This window comes from Notamacropus eugenii, chromosome 2 (assembly GCF_028372415.1).
Source record: "Notamacropus eugenii isolate mMacEug1 chromosome 2, mMacEug1.pri_v2, whole genome shotgun sequence".
NCBI classification, from domain to species: Eukaryota; Metazoa; Chordata; class Mammalia; order Diprotodontia; family Macropodidae; genus Notamacropus; species Notamacropus eugenii.
In genome coordinates, this window is record NC_092873.1 from 373,088,595 (window position 1) to 373,104,452 (window position 15,858).

At 34.4% G+C, this 15,858-nt stretch overlaps 1 protein-coding gene across 1 annotated transcript in view; it reads left to right on the forward strand.

Moving 5' to 3' along the window:
• The window catches only part of MED13 (mediator complex subunit 13), a 91,867-nt gene extending 81,276 nt beyond the window's left edge, over positions 1-10,591 (forward strand). Inside the window, exons 22-30 of the mRNA XM_072646907.1 lie at positions 869-1,060; positions 1,279-1,502; positions 3,765-3,907; positions 4,484-4,642; positions 4,835-5,020; positions 5,700-5,848; positions 7,146-7,319; positions 9,432-9,532; positions 9,875-10,591. Coding sequence (XP_072503008.1) covers positions 869-1,060; positions 1,279-1,502; positions 3,765-3,907; positions 4,484-4,642; positions 4,835-5,020; positions 5,700-5,848; positions 7,146-7,319; positions 9,432-9,532; positions 9,875-10,007 — 1,461 coding nt within the window. The 3' untranslated portion in view covers positions 10,008-10,591. The remainder of the gene's footprint in view (positions 1-868; positions 1,061-1,278; positions 1,503-3,764; positions 3,908-4,483; positions 4,643-4,834; positions 5,021-5,699; positions 5,849-7,145; positions 7,320-9,431; positions 9,533-9,874) is intronic.
• The last annotated feature ends 5,267 nt before the right edge of the window (positions 10,592-15,858 follow it).

Below are 15,858 nucleotides of genomic sequence, written 5' to 3' on the forward strand. Positions count from 1 at the left end.
TGGGGGATGACAGGGGGAAAAATATTTGATTTCTCTGTTATACATAACAGGGTTTGTACAGGTTTAAAGGAGATATTGACACATCTCTGTTGTCTGTTACAGACTATACCAGAAGTAGGTAAAAGTTGGGGTGAGCTAATACTATTAAATAGTTGAAATTTTTTCACTCAGAAGCTATATCTTTTCAAAGCTTTAGGTGGTTCTTAAATTCAGAGCCTTTGATTTTTATCCAGGTTGACTGTTTATCAAAATCCATTTAATTAGATAAGAAAATATTAGGAGGCTTCATTTTTTTTTTTTTTTTAGCTATGCTTTATAGCCACATTTCCCAAATTGGGTTCCATGGAATCCTGGTTTTGCACATGTGAATGTGAAAAAGGTTCCATGAGAAAATCAATGCTAGCTCCAAATGGTCACTGACATCTTCAATGTGTAGCCTTGTTCCTGAGACCGGTTGGAGCCAGGGGGAGGACAGAACAATTTGTTGTACCTGGAATAGGGGAAGAAGTAGAGGAACCTGAGAGTGGTGAGCACTCATGGTGGTGGGGCATCACCACTCCTTCCTTCATTGTGACAAACTTTAGATTTTTCTTTCACCTGCATTGTGATTTTTTTCTCTCCACATTCCTTTGTCTTCCCTCAGCAATTACCATCATTTATGGATTTCATCAATATATTTCAAGACTAAGAGTGTTCTGTGGCCACGTAGTTTGGGAAAACACTGCCTTATCATTTACTTTGGTTCTCTATCAGTGATTGAGTTCAACATTCTGCCAGAATGTCAGTTGCATATATTTGACTTAGAACATAATCTGAACTCTGGATTATAAATTCAGCATTTGTAACATTATTTGTCTGCAATTTCTAGATTGTCCCATGTCAATACCTGCTACAACCTGTGAAACATGAAGATAGACAGATCTATACGCAGCATTTAAAATCTTTGGCTTTTTCGGTCTTTACCCAGTGTCGGAGACCACTTCCAACATCAACCAATGTAAAAACGTTAACTGGCTTTGGGCCAGGTTTAGCGATGGAAACTGCCCTTAAAAGTCCTGATGTGAGTATTTTTCTTGATCAAACAAACTCTTAAATGTTTGTAGGCTTATTTATTTTTTTTTGTCTATGGTTAAGTACAAGAAAAATCCTGTATCTTTTCATCATTTTCATTTCTTGATTTTCTTGTGGGTCTTTTTTTAAAAAATAGGATCTCAGATTGTCATCATTAAAATTATTCCTTATGATGGCATTTTAGTACCTCAATTTCCTGTTTTACAGAGACCAGAGTGTATTCGGCTTTATACTCCTCCTTTTATTCTGGCCCCTGTGAAGGACAAACAGACAGAACTAGGAGAAACATTTGGAGAAGCTGGACAGAAATACAATGTACTTTTTGTTGGCTACTGTTTATCTCATGATCAAAGGTGGCTTCTTGCATCATGCACAGATCTATATGGAGAATTATTAGAAACTTGCATCATTAATATTGATGTTCCAAACAGGTAATAAAATTTCACTGTGTGGGTTTTTGTGAACTTTTATTTTAAAAAAGGGAATGTAGTAGTCCTTAAATATTCTCATCAGGTTACTTTTTATGAGTAGGTTTAAATAGCATCTTCCAGGATTTTTTTTGGTTGGTTTTTTGGTTTGGTTTTGTTAAGACTAAGAGAAGCTAAAGGAAAAACTCATATTTTAGGGTTTTCGTTTAACCTTTTTAAAATTAGTTTATTTTTGAAGATTTGCTTTCTCTTTGAATTCCAAAGTTATTTCTTTTAGCTCTGTATGTGTATTTAGTTATTAAGTCTGTAAGTATTTCTTGATTGCCTAATCCTGTATTCCCACCACTCTGCTAGGCTTCATAGGAAGATAGAAGACAACTTCATTGGGAGGCAAATCTAACACACAGTGAAAAAACTTAAAATAGTTTATTTTGAGTCAACTTGAATTAAAGGCCTCATGGCATTTGAAATAGGATGGTGGATCTGGAATAAAATTCTCCCTCCAGTGCCTATTAGCTATATGACTATGGGCAAGTCACTTAATTTCTCTGAACCTCAGTTTCAACATCTATACAATGGGGATAGTATCTATAAGTTTACCTAACTCAGAGGGTTATAGTGAAGCTCAAATAGGAAGGTATGTAAACTTCTTGTAACATAATTCAGAGTGTTAGATGAATAGTAGTTTTTAAAATTATAATTATTTTAAAATTTTATTAAAGGTTTGGTTGTCATAGGATGGTTGTGATAGAATAAGTACTGGGCCTAGAGTCAGATCTGGATTCAGATCCTGGCTTAACTACTAAGTGGTTAGTTGCATGACTGTAAACAAGTCTCAACTTCTGAGATTCAATTAATAGGGATATTTGTAGTACTTACCACATAGAGTTCGGAGAAGAGCCCTTCAAAAACCTTTTAAAGTGCTCTGTAAATGTCAGTTATTATTGCTACAAAGATATGACTAAAGGAGCTCAATAGGGAATAATGTATTTAAATGATTTTTTTTTTAAATAAATCTGGTTTTTTAGAAATACCATTTTTGTTTTACACTTAATAGTTAAGTTTTATTATGGCAGGAGCTTGGCGTGAGGATGGACAGTACTTAACTTCTTTATAATTTGAAAGTAGGAAACTTGGGTTTAAGCCCCAGCTTTAGAAATTAGTAGTGTGATCTGATCATGGGCAAAATCATTTGAACCTCTCTGAGTCACTCTCCTTACTTGTAGAGTGGTATTATGAGGGAGAAACTTTAGTTAGATATAAATTCTACCTATGTTTTTTTTTTTTCTTTCCTTGATAAATTTGTGACTTGACCTTTTTTATATACTTTGTCCCAGAGCTAATAAGTTGCAAAGGTGAGATTTAAACCCAGGTCTTTTGACTCTACATCCTTTGCTGTGTGGACACTGGGCCAAACTGTGTCTGTGCCCTGATTGGGAGTCACTGTTTTAGTTATCTCTTTAATGGAATGAAGCATTTGTTAAGCCTTATTGTGTACAAAGCACTGTGCTAATCTCTAGAGATACAAATAGTAAATCAAAACCCTGCTCTCAAGGTGCTTGCATTCTCATTTATTGCAGTTGATTTGTAAGCTTCCTTGTCGAAATTAATAACCTCTCAGAGGTTAGACAACTTACCCTTAACCGTCAAATAAAGTGTTGACATATTTTCCTGTAACTGTGAGTGTTAGAGTGATTTGTTTAGAGAGTTGTTTTAGATAAGAATACTATCATTCAAAAGGAATATCGTTACAGTTGATAAAAACTGTGCTGACAATCCCCTGAAGTTCATGTGAAAGGAATTTGGCATGTAGTTTTTAAACATTAATAACGGAATCAAATTTTGATATCTTGGGGTCTGTAGATACATATTTATTGTATGATGGGTACATTCCTATTACATTGTTCTGACTAGGTAAAACAAAGCAAAACAGCGGCATGACAGCCATTCAGGATGCAAGTTTGTGTCACTTCTAGATACAAGTTTTCTGAGCAAATCTGACCATGTGTGCCAGCCACAATTAAGAGATTATCTGTAGATAAGGTTTTAAACCTAAAGCAAGATAAGTTTTGGGAGTGAGGCTTAAAATTTTTGACAAAGTTTTCCTGTCATCTTTTTCTATACAACTTCCTCCTGCCTTTAACTCAAGTAGTTGTACATATTTTGAAAGATGTTATTGCATAAGAGTAAATATAGATTTTTTTCCCCCCTTTTGTTAACTTCCTTGGATTTCAACAATTATTTCTTTTCCTTTGTCCCTCTTAGAGCTCGTAGGAAAAAAGGTTCTGCTCGAAGACTTGGTCTCCAGAAACTGTGGGAATGGTGTTTAGGACTTGTACAGATGAGTTCTTTACCATGGAGAGTTGTAATTGGTCGCTTAGGAAGAATAGGGCATGGAGAATTAAAAGGTAAAAGTTTGATTTCAGTATTTAAATTGCTTTTATGTTGTATAAACCACATGAGCATGCATACAAACTTCAGAATCAGATTTTAATTAGATTTATTTTTTCTGACCATTTCCAAAAGAAAGCAACAGATCATCAGCTTTACATGGAGTGTATCATTGGTTGCTGCTGCAATAATTTTTTTGAAGAGCATTCCAAAATATAAGGTGGAAAGGAAACCCTTATAATATGCTCATGAGTAGTAGTCAGCCTTTGGCCTTATTGTTTCATTCCTTAAGGTTGTCATTCCCTGTTGTTGTTATTATTTAACTTCTAGCTGACCTACCATCTCCTTTTGTGCAGGTTCCTGCTTAGAAACATCCCTTAGAAATTGAGTAGACACTGTAAGCTGAGGGAATAAAGAATGACAAGAAATTACAGCAAATAATTCATGTTGTTCTTGGCCCCTGCATTTTAGAGGATGCTGTATTAAACCATTAAATTGTTTTTCTCTAGTGTTGTGTATTTTATTCCTCAAGTTAATACTGTCATCATTGAAACGCTGCTTGCACACTATTTCTTAAATGTTATTACCCACAGATTGGAGCTGTTTGCTGAGTCGCCGCAATCTGCAGTCTCTTAGTAAAAGACTAAAAGATATGTGTAGGATGTGTGGTATATCTGCTGCTGACTCTCCAAGCATTCTTAGTGCTTGCCTGGTAGCAATGGAGCCCCAAGGATCTTTTGTTATTATGCCAGGTTAGATATCTTTCTTATATTTGAATTACTCTTTACTTCTTTTCTACTTTTAAGCTTGTAATTGGAGGGTGTCCAAAATGTCTTAGTACAAAGCTTGAAATTGCACATAGACTATTGGAATACCTTATATTACATGAGACTCTATTTATCCTGATTTTTGCTAAAGGAGAAAGTTGTCTGGTTCTCTTTCAGATTCTGTGTCAACAGGGTCTGTATTTGGACGAAGTACCACTCTAAATATGCAGACATCTCAGCTCAATACCCCACAGGATACATCGTGTACTCATATACTTGTATTCCCTACTTCCGCTTCTGTGCAAGTAGCTTCAGCAACTTACACCACTGAGAATTTGGATTTGGCTTTCAATACAAACAATGGTAAGAATTTGTGCAAGCTTATATAAAAATTAATAAAGGAACAAATTTTAAAATTTATCTTGTATTCCCTTTCATGTTGAGTTTCTCATGCTAGAATTTTAATAACCAAAGTATCACAAAATAATTGTAGACACCTCTGAATAATAATTGTATCCCCATTCAAACTTTTATTAAAAAAAAAAAAAGAATAAGATTTCAGAGTTACTGATAATTCTCTTGCACAATTCCAAATGACTTCTCAAATCACTTGGTACAAATATTTTCTTGGTATTTTATGATTTTATACTACAATTTGAATATTTTCTTAGTGAAGAAGACTTGGGATCTCCTTTAAAAAAAATTGTTCCATTTATAAATATGATAATAATATGCAATATTTATAAAGAGCTTTAAGGTTTGCATATATTTTTACATATATTATCTCATTGGATCCTCACAAAAATCTAGTGAGGTAGGTGCTGTTATTGTCCCTATTTTCCGTAAACGGGAAATCTTGAGGAAGAAAAATTAATTATCTTGCTCAGGATCAAATAGCCAGGAGGTATCTGAGGCAGGATTTGAATTTAGACCTTCTTGACTTTGAGGCCAGTGCTCAAACCACAATTTCTTAAAAAGGAAAAAATCTATGGAAATTTGGGAAATATTTTATTATTTTTTTCCCTCTTTTTTTCCGGTACAGATGGAGCAGATGGAATAGGTATTTTTGATCTATTAGACACAGGAGATGATCTTGACCCTGACATCATTAATATCCTTCCGGCATCCCCAACTGGGTCCCCTGTACACTCTCCAGGATCTCATTATCCTCATGGAGGTGATGCTGGCAAGGTAACTATCCCTAGTAGAAATAGTTTGTCATCCACTTAGCAGACATGTTCTTTACTCATTCACCTAATAGTACTTTATGGGCATGCTATATACATATATGTATGCATAATATAGATAAATATACTCAAACAAAATAGTTTCTTTTGTCTTCTGGAGATTGATGGTATTTATTCAGCACTTGTCCCTTACTCTTCCACCATAATTATCTCAAACTGCATGTCTTAGAGTGGATCCTGTAAGGCTTGATAAGTACTCTTATAATTATGATCTCTATTATCTGTTTTATTTAGCTGTTTGACAAAGTGCTGAGAAAAAGCTGCAAGTCTTTATTTACAGTTTCCCTCCTTCCCTACCATTGCCACTACTGATCTCTCCAGTACCATATAAACTTTGATGACGTTCTAATTCCAAGTTATTGCTACTCTAGACATCAATAGAGCCAGAAATACTTTTGTAGTCTCACATATTGCTAGGAAGCTACTTAAATCGCTTCTGCAAATAACTGAGTTGTACTTTTAAAATGCAAGTTTTAAGAAAAGGAAAATTAATCATTCTTTTAATGTTAATACTAATTGTATAGTAGAGTTTCCCAGATACCCTGGAGTAGTCTTTCAAATTCCCTTTACTGCCTATTACTGAGACTATTTTGTAAATGAAGGATTGAACTTAAAAGCCTGTCAATTGTAACCTGTCATATCTATCAGAGATTCAAAAAAATTCACATGACTTGTTAGTGAAATTTGGTCTTTATTTAATAATCACACCAAATATTTTCAGTGTATCAATAGATCTGTTGTTTCTTGCCTTTGTTCTCCCATAAACTGCATAAAAGATCTACCCAAGATGCTTAGAAGCATGGTTCTGTTTTACTTTCTGTGTCTCTCAGAATAGCACTCAGGATGTTTATATGTTATCTCTCATTCTTGCCACATAATAATCCACCTCCTTTTCTAGTCATATGTTTCCTTAGTGAGTATTCTTTGTGCTATTTCTCATATGCCATAAGCAAAAGACTGTATAGCTTCTTTGTGCCCATACAGCTCTTCATTGCCTTTTAGCATTTTGATTCTTCAGACATTGTAGTAGTCTAAGATTTCTAGCCATCCAGCATCAACAAGAAAATAGGTTTGAAAGGTTGGAGTTTGTGGTGAGGAGTGAGTGGTTTCATAGCAAGTCTTTTACTACAGTTTCCCAAATGCAATCCAAAGAGTCACACCAAGCCTCGTAAATCATATTTGTATGTGCATGTCTCTGTTATCTCAGAAGAACTCAGTTTTACCTCTTGTCCATTCTAAAGGGTCAAGGTACAGATCGGCTGCTTTCAACAGAATCTCATGATGAAGTAACAAATATTCTTCAGCAACCATTGGCCCTTGGTTACTTTGTATCAACTGCCAAAGCGGGTCCATTACCTGACTGGTTTTGGTCAGCATGTCCTCAAGCACAACATCAGTGTCCCCTCTTTCTTAAGGTATTACTATTTCTATGCCCTTTATGGAGTGCTAATTGATAATTTGGGAGATAAGCGTAGAGGTGTGCTAGATCCCATATTGTCAATGGATGGTTAAATTTTCAGTGGGAGCTTTATAGTTCTACAAATCAAAACTTGAACAGAGAGAGAAAATGTTAATAATGCAGATTAAATTTAAAAGTGTCTACTGTATATATTTTGGGAACGAGAACCCAGTTAAACATTTACTAGGGCATCCTTGGGTGGGGTTAACCGTGTTTTGTAACATAAAATTTTAAAATTATTTGTTTTTTGGTTGTTTGTTTTTGTTTTTTGTTGGGTTTTTTTTTTTTTTGACCCTGGGTCCTTGGGGCTACTCATATAGGTGCCATACTTAGTGCAGAACACCTGATCAGCATAGCTACAACTCCTAAGTCTTGTGCTCAAGCAAAGTTCAGACTCCTCATTATTAGGGGTTATTGGCAAATGCCACCATACAAACTTTTAAAGGAGAATTTCTAAGGATGTCTAGATGCAATATAGGTCTTTAAAAGGAAAAAGTGGGTATAAGAACAGCATTATTATTTTATAATGTTTTGTTCAGTTCTTAAGTATTAAAATGACCATCAATGCTGTATTAATAATAGCTAACATTTACGTGGCACTTACTATGTGCTTGGCACTGTGTCCTTTACAGTTGTCTTATTCTCACAACAACCCTGGGAGATGGGCATTATTATTGTCTTCATTTTACTGTTGAGGAAATTGGGGCAAACTGAAGTGAAGTATGTCTGCCCAGGGCCATACCCCTAGTAAGTGTCTGAGGTCACAATTGAGCTTAGGATTTCTGGCTTTAGGCCTGGCACTCTATCCACTGCACCATCAGCTGCCTTATTTGACTTTCCAAACATATACATTATAATCATGAGATTCTGGAGTGGGAAGGAACCATAAAAATCATCTAGTCCTTCCTTCTTTGTCAGATGAAAACTAACGTTCAAAGAGGTTAGGAGGCTGCCCTTAGTCCTGTCCAAAGTCATTGCAGGATGAGGTCAGAGCCCCAGTTCCCTTCACCGCTAGTGGAGTGTTCTTTCTCCTGGACAATGCTGTATCACTTTAGAAAGTGATGGTGGCACCATCTTCCCAACAAAGCTCATGACAACTTCAACAAAATTTTAGCAGCACACTTTTTAAAGAGTAAATAATAGTTGCTGTTGAGCTTTGTGTGGTAATAATACCTATGTGAAAATGTGAGTCAGACAGTGGACTCTTACATTCATGCTTGCTTGAAAAACATGAAAGTCTGAAGTTCTGAAAGTCAGTAGTAGTTGACTGTGCTAATGAGATTGTCATACCTAGATAGTTTCCATCCAGGTAATATTTAGTTTCATTATAAACCATTTCCCTCTCCTGCTTTCCTGTTCCCAATTTAATTAGTTTTCATTACATCTAGTACTAGGATTTGAAGAAATACATTATGTTCAATACAATTGGTTTCCTTTGTAATCCTTTGTATTTTGTTTTATGCATTTCAAAACATTATACTGAGAATGCTTCACCAAAGGGGTTCAGGACATATAAAAAAGGGTTAAGATTCCTTGAGCTAATGGATTTGAGTTCTAGAATGCAATTCAACAATCACCAAGAAACTATTCAGATTCTTTTGGTATGCTGAAATTTGTTTATACTGAATATTACTTGTAGGACTATAACTTTAGGAGTAGGATAGGCATTACATATCTACGTAATATGGCATTAATAACTTGAAAACAAAAGTGGATCATCTCCTGGAAGATTAAAAATAGTGTATTTGAGATTTGATCTTGTGATTATTACAGTACATTTTGAAGCTAAAGATCTAGGCAAGTTGACGATTATAAAATTATGGAATCTTTGTTCCAACTGGTTGCCTTTGTGATTAGAAAAACAACGGAAGCAAAGAAAAAGACTCTGTGGCATCTCAGAATTTTGTTTTCGTGCTATGTAAGGACACCAAGCATTTTTTTTAATTACTCCAATTAATTGTACAAAATGAAAACATTCTTATTTTAATAATCCAGTTCAGTAACAGAAGAATAAACACAAAACCAATTAGTATTCTTCAGGGCAGTTTTGTTTCATTTTCTTTCCTAGGCCTCTTTGCACCTCCATGTGCCTTCAGTGCAATCAGATGAGCTGCTTCACAGTAAACACTCCCACCCACTTGACTCAAATCAGACTTCAGATGTCCTCAGGTATTGCCTACTTTACCGTTAAGGTAGATCTTTGATTTTCCTCTAGTGATTTCGTGCATTTAATTTTCATTTAAAGGAATTTTGGTTTTAAATGAAACTCATGTAGAATCTTTCAGAACATCTTTCTAAAAGGAACTTTTGGATAACTCAAGTGCTTCTCTCCCTCTCACCCCTGCCCCCAATTAGGTTTTTAATATGCTTTTGAATATTTCTTTTACATCCTTTCTCCCTCTTTTTTTTAAAGTAACTTCCATTGAAAGAGATGGAATTTAGTACACAAAAATGATTCTAAATATTATATTCTAAATATGACATGACTCATGAAGTTTATTTGTTTTTCAGGTTTGTTTTGGAACAGTACAATGCACTCTCCTGGCTTACCTGTGACCCTGCAACCCAGGACAGACGGTCATGTCTCCCAATTCATTTTGTGGTGCTGAATCAGTTATATAACTTTATCATGAATATGCTGTGATCTTCTGAACTGTGCAAGAAAAAAACAAGGAAAAGGGATTTTATTTCATTGCAGGACTAAGTTATAATCTTCTCAGTGCAAGTCATTTGTGATGGGGTATCATTCTTCTTACTTCAACAAATATTGTTTTGACCCGGGGGGAGGGGGCTATAACCCTGCTGTTTTTCACTGATCATATACCGAACTCTTTAGGATTATGATGATTGATCATACAAAATGTATTATAACATTTTAGTAGCAAAAATTAACCTTTTTTTTCCAGTCACAGTATTTGTGAAAGTAATGAGCCATAGTGCCCAGTCATGTTAAATGAATATTAAAAGCATGGAGAAGAGACACAAGGAACAATGAGTTCAGCATATGGCTTCAGAACATCAAGATGTTCTTGTATTGGATTATAGTACCTAGTATTCAAAAAAATGCCTGCATCTTATTTATTGTAAGTTTTTAAATGTATAAATTGTCTTATATTTCTTAACCTCTTTTATAAAAATTTTCCTAGAAGGTTTATACTGCCTTCTTGCTTTAAAGCAATTGGTCTAAAATATATGTAATCGTCTTAATTAAAAGTTGCAGTAGGGTTGCTTTTAGAGTATTATTTTTTTGTAAGGGGTGGGTGGGACAGTAAATTTGTATTGTCTTGATGTACAGTTTAATGGGGATAGAGGGGGGCTAATGTCCATGCCGTTGTGTGTGGAGGATTTACAGCTAAGCTGTAGTTGCAGAGTACATGTACAGTAATGAAGTTCACTGTGTTTATAAATTGAAAAGGTACCGGGTCTTACAGCATTTTATATATCACACCTTTGCAGAGTAACATGATGGCAATATACAAGTGATATTGTTGGGTGGTTTAACTTGTAGTGAGAATAACATTCATTCTTCAGTTGTATTTTGTACTATGGTTTAGGGCTATGACTAATATTTCAAGCCTTTTCCATTAATAGAAATTTAGTGTTTATGAAATACTTGCTACCAGATAACAGATATCCTGATGTTAATATGCAATTTTTAACATCATACTGAAAAGATTGTTAACTTCAATGCCAAGATCTAGGCATGCTGATTTTTTTATGACTTTATCTCCAGGGTCTCTACTACAAGGTTGAAATTTAGCCCAGCTCTAGCCATTTTACAAATATTTTTAAAAGCAGTCACTCTTGTTTTTTTTTGTTGTTGTTGTTTTGTTTTTTGTTTTGTTTTGTTTTTGTTGTTTTTTAAGATCAGGTATGCGTGGGTGTGTGGGTGTGTGAATGGGGGTGGGGGGATGCGTGCAAGCAAACTGTGGTGTAAATAGATTCTCAGTGAATTCTGGTATTCAGACTCTATTCCACTAGTGAAATAACCATTTTCTAAACTTCTTAAACCTGATTCCCTTTGCCTTTTTTATTTATTTAATTTCCTTGGTTTGGAGGTGGCAGTCCCAAACACTAGAGTCCATACTTTTCATCATACAGCTCAGACAAGGTGCATGCCACGGAGGTTCTCACCTCCCTAAAGAAGGGACTTGAATTTGAGGGACTTTAATTCACCCCTTCCTTCATCACAACTTCCCCCCCTCCTTTTTGCACATGCCAAGATGATGGCTGCAATTACGCAGCTTCTACTCCCTTCAAAATCCCTTCTACAGTGCTGTTCACATGAGAGCCCATTAGCCTCTTATTTGGAGGTAGGACTGACTTGATTATGTAAAATGCCGCCTAGTCTACCTATTTCTTGGAAGCAGTCTGGTAAAACTCCTATTAGTGCACTCACTAATCTTCTACAAGGACAAAATCACTTGTATTTACAAAACTCCAATTTGGTTTTTTCCCCCCTGAAACTCCTGTTTCATAAATACAAAATAACTATCCGAATTATCACTTTCATATGAGCAACCTAACTTCTTTGAATTGTGTATATAAAAATAATAGCAACTCTTGTTTTTGTACAAAGAAAATGTTCCATTGATGACAAAGATTTTCAGTCATTTCTTCAAAATAATAGTGCAATCCAGGTGGTCAGCTTATTTTGATATTGAAGTGTAATGATCACATCTCTGCATTAATTCTCAAATTATGCTAACACAATACAGAGTCAGTTGGCATGTTTTGTTCTATAGCTTTTAAAAAACTTGGCTGGGATTTGAGGGAAAGGAGGCTAATTTGGAATTTCCAAAAGTACCCCTTTTTATATTCTAACTCAGCAATGACTGTCTTTATTTCCATTGTTGAAATTTATTAGCCTGAAGTTAACACACCTCCAGCTTGAAACCAGGTAGAAGTAAAATTTTAAATTCTTGGCAGTGATTTTTTTCTACTTGTAGCCATAAGAAGGAACCAGGTTCCTAGATATAGATGTCCAGGAGCATAATACAGTTCAATTTATGTGGGCTAAATATTCCCCAAACATAGGATTTGCTGATAGGATTCCTTCTCTTCACCTCTCTCCTTCCCAGTGTTCTCCCTTTCCCCCCACATGTCAACTGAAAGTCAAATTGAAAATTATCCAATAGCCATTAGGAAAGGTCAGGAGACCCACTTCAGTTAAAAAAAAAAAATTAAGACTTTTATGCAGGATGATGGATCTGCTTGACATGATATATCCATTGCAGGCAATGGAAACATTCAAACCAGCAGCGGCAAGAAGCATGCTAAAGTTTAACCTATTTGGCTTAATTTTAAATAAAATTTTTCTTACCTGTTAAATCAGTTTTCTCAAGTGATTAACATTCTACCCTTAGGGTGGTAATGACTAATTTATTATACTGACTTATCTACAAAACTGTCACAGATGGGTAAGAGCAATTTTTTAAATGTGCAAGCTAAATATTACAGTTTGTACCAATGGATCATCAACAACTTGAATCCTTGTTCATTACAGTGCTCATATCTGTGTTCTGTGCAGTTGTCCATTAGGAAGCAGGGTGGAAGTTCAGTATTTGGGGATTTGAAGTGATAGTTACATAATGTCTGCTTCCAGCCAGTCAGAAACATCTAGCCATACTTTTCTTATGCAAGCCATTCAGTTATCAGGACTGTGAATTAACACTGTATGAATAAATTTCTGTACACCTTATTGTTTGGCCAGATGGCCACCAAGTGTACTTATGTGTAATCCTTAAATTTTAAAGTAGCTGTAATTTTTAAATCTTTCTAAACTTTTCTGAAACCACTAAAATTAAGCTCTTACTACTTAGTCAAATATCCTCAGCTGTATTCGTACTCAATTGTCAGTATGGCACAGATTACTGTATTAAAATATTCTCCTTTCGTCTTCATATTTACCTTCTGAGGTAATTTTTTAACTTAATGTGTTACTACAAAGATTTGCAGATCTTTAATCAAGCACTATGTTAATACTGTAATATCAAAATACTATGTCGCATTATTTAAAATGTTCAAATTGAATAGATTAAAAGGAAGTTTTTAAATGCTGTTGCATCATATAATTTGCTACACAACCACCTATGGCATCGCATATCAGTCTAATACATTTAATGTTACACAGAAGTAATGCTTTGGTCTGGGTTTCCTCTAAAGAATTTAGTTTGTCTAAATTAAGTAAAAATGTTCTTGACTTACTTTTGTTTGACAAGACAAAATATATCAGCTGGGATTTCCTTTTTGGTTTTTTTGTGGGCCCAGAACTATGGTTCAGATTTTTATTTATGTGTTTTCTCTTTCAGTGGAGTATTAACTAGCAAAACTGGATTTGGGACCTAAGATACTCCTCATGTTGACTTTTTCATGAAGTTTTAAAAATAGCTTTAGGTTTCAAGGTAAACTGGATTTGCGGACCTTAAAGTTATGGGTTTAATTTGCAGATTGTGACATCATTACTGGACATGTCAGCAGCATCATAAACCCTCTCAAAACAGCTGGGTCACTTTAATAAGGGGAGTTTTTAAGTTCTTATTTAGCAATGACATTTAATATGGTCCAATTGTGTTTTTTTAACATGATAAAAAAGAGAATAAGGAACAAACACTATTGCTGCCGAATGCCATAAACACTGAGTTGTACAAATTGTGATTGAGGAAATGAAAAAAGGTTTATACTTTTTAAAAAAAAAAAAAGAAAAAGAAAAAAACTTCAAATGGAATAAATTATTCATGAAGCCTTCATTGTGGTGTCTCATTCTATTGATCATATTTCTATCTCAAGCTTATGCAAATATACATTAGGAAGCAACTATTCTTAACACGTCATCACATAAATTAGAGAACATTCTAGAAAGCAATTCATAAGTTTTTCAGAACATCTTTACAGCTCATCCATCTCTGAAGTATCCATTTAAAAACAACTTCTAGGTGTATATACATGTGTTTGTATATGCATACATTCAAATGTGTTCGAGACCATTTACCTTAAAATAGTTGAAGATCTAGTTGAAGAAGGTAAAAGAAAACTATCATTTAGAATCAACAGATACAGCCTTCTTCTATCTTCTAGTTTCAATGTGTTTTGCATACATGAAGTGGGGCATAAGAAAATGCATTTGTTTCTAACTCATGCTGCAAATTAGCCATGTTCCATCAATTTTGATGGAACCAGTCTTTGGACTCTTTCTGTCTTAAGTCTTTTTTTAAAAAGCTGATCAAATGACCATAGCTGGAAATTGTTGCTGTCGTTTTGAGGTAGTTACTATGAATGAATGAATTTTTTAAAATTAGTAATTCTTTAAAACAAAAGGTATGTATTGTTGAAATTGGAAAGTATACAGTGGATAATGCTGCCTCCTACGTTTTACATCATTTTCTGATCACTGACAATTTGCATTGCTTCTGATTAATCCTGCACTTCTACTGCAGTTCCATATATTTAAATAAAAATGACTGAATGCAATATGAAGCTTCTTTTTTGTATTCACTTATAGTTGCAAACAACCTTTATTGTTTTTAATTTTCACTAGAAACTTCTTGCTACTAAGGGATTATTTATCTAAATAAAAATATTTTTTGTGACTATAACCCAATTAAATATTCCTTTACCTAAGAGATTATATATATTTTTTTGCTTTAAGGACTTGAGACTACTATGTTCAAGGAAATCATATTAAGTTAGCACTGTTCACAGTTTGATAGAGGATACTATTAATTCTCTGCCAAACTGCTTAATTATGACACATTTCTACCAAATTTAGGACTTGAATGAACCATTTATTAAGTATTGTCACTTTGCAAAATACTGTTTTATCTCTTACCCTTTGAGCAGGGAGTTTTAATCATTTTTCCATCATAGATCAATAGGCCAATCTGGTAAACCCTACAGATTCAATGGATCAGTATTTTTAAATACATAAAATACAGTGCATAGGAAGCCAATTTTGTTGAACAAATGATTTTTTAAAAAACAAGCATACAGACCCCTAGTTAAGAACTTCTACTGTAGATGATCAGAGCCATAGAAATTAAAAACTGAATAAATATAATTTAGTAAATTCATGATTTATTATTTCTAGAAAATGTATAACGCTTAAAGAAATATTTAGTAATTGAGTAGTCCATGCCACTATATATGTAATGGGAGCTCAGTAATACAGGCTGATTTAATCAGCAGACTGGTGAAATAATTAGGAAGTGGTAGAATTTAGGTATTGGGATAATGAGAGAAAGATGTATGAGATATTTTCGAATGAAAGTGACTAAATATTGAATCCTGGAAATATAGTATTAATTTCTACGGTAAATAAGATGGTGAACTTCATGTTAAAAGTCCTAGCAGTTGAAGCACACACCAGGTTGTGGCATATATTTCAATCTCTCATCTCCAATTTTATTTAAATTCATGAGTGGGTTAAGTTCATTTTTGTGGACCCTGCCAACTCATCATAAATACAGTCTGCCTAAGTGAACCATCTTTTGAGTTGT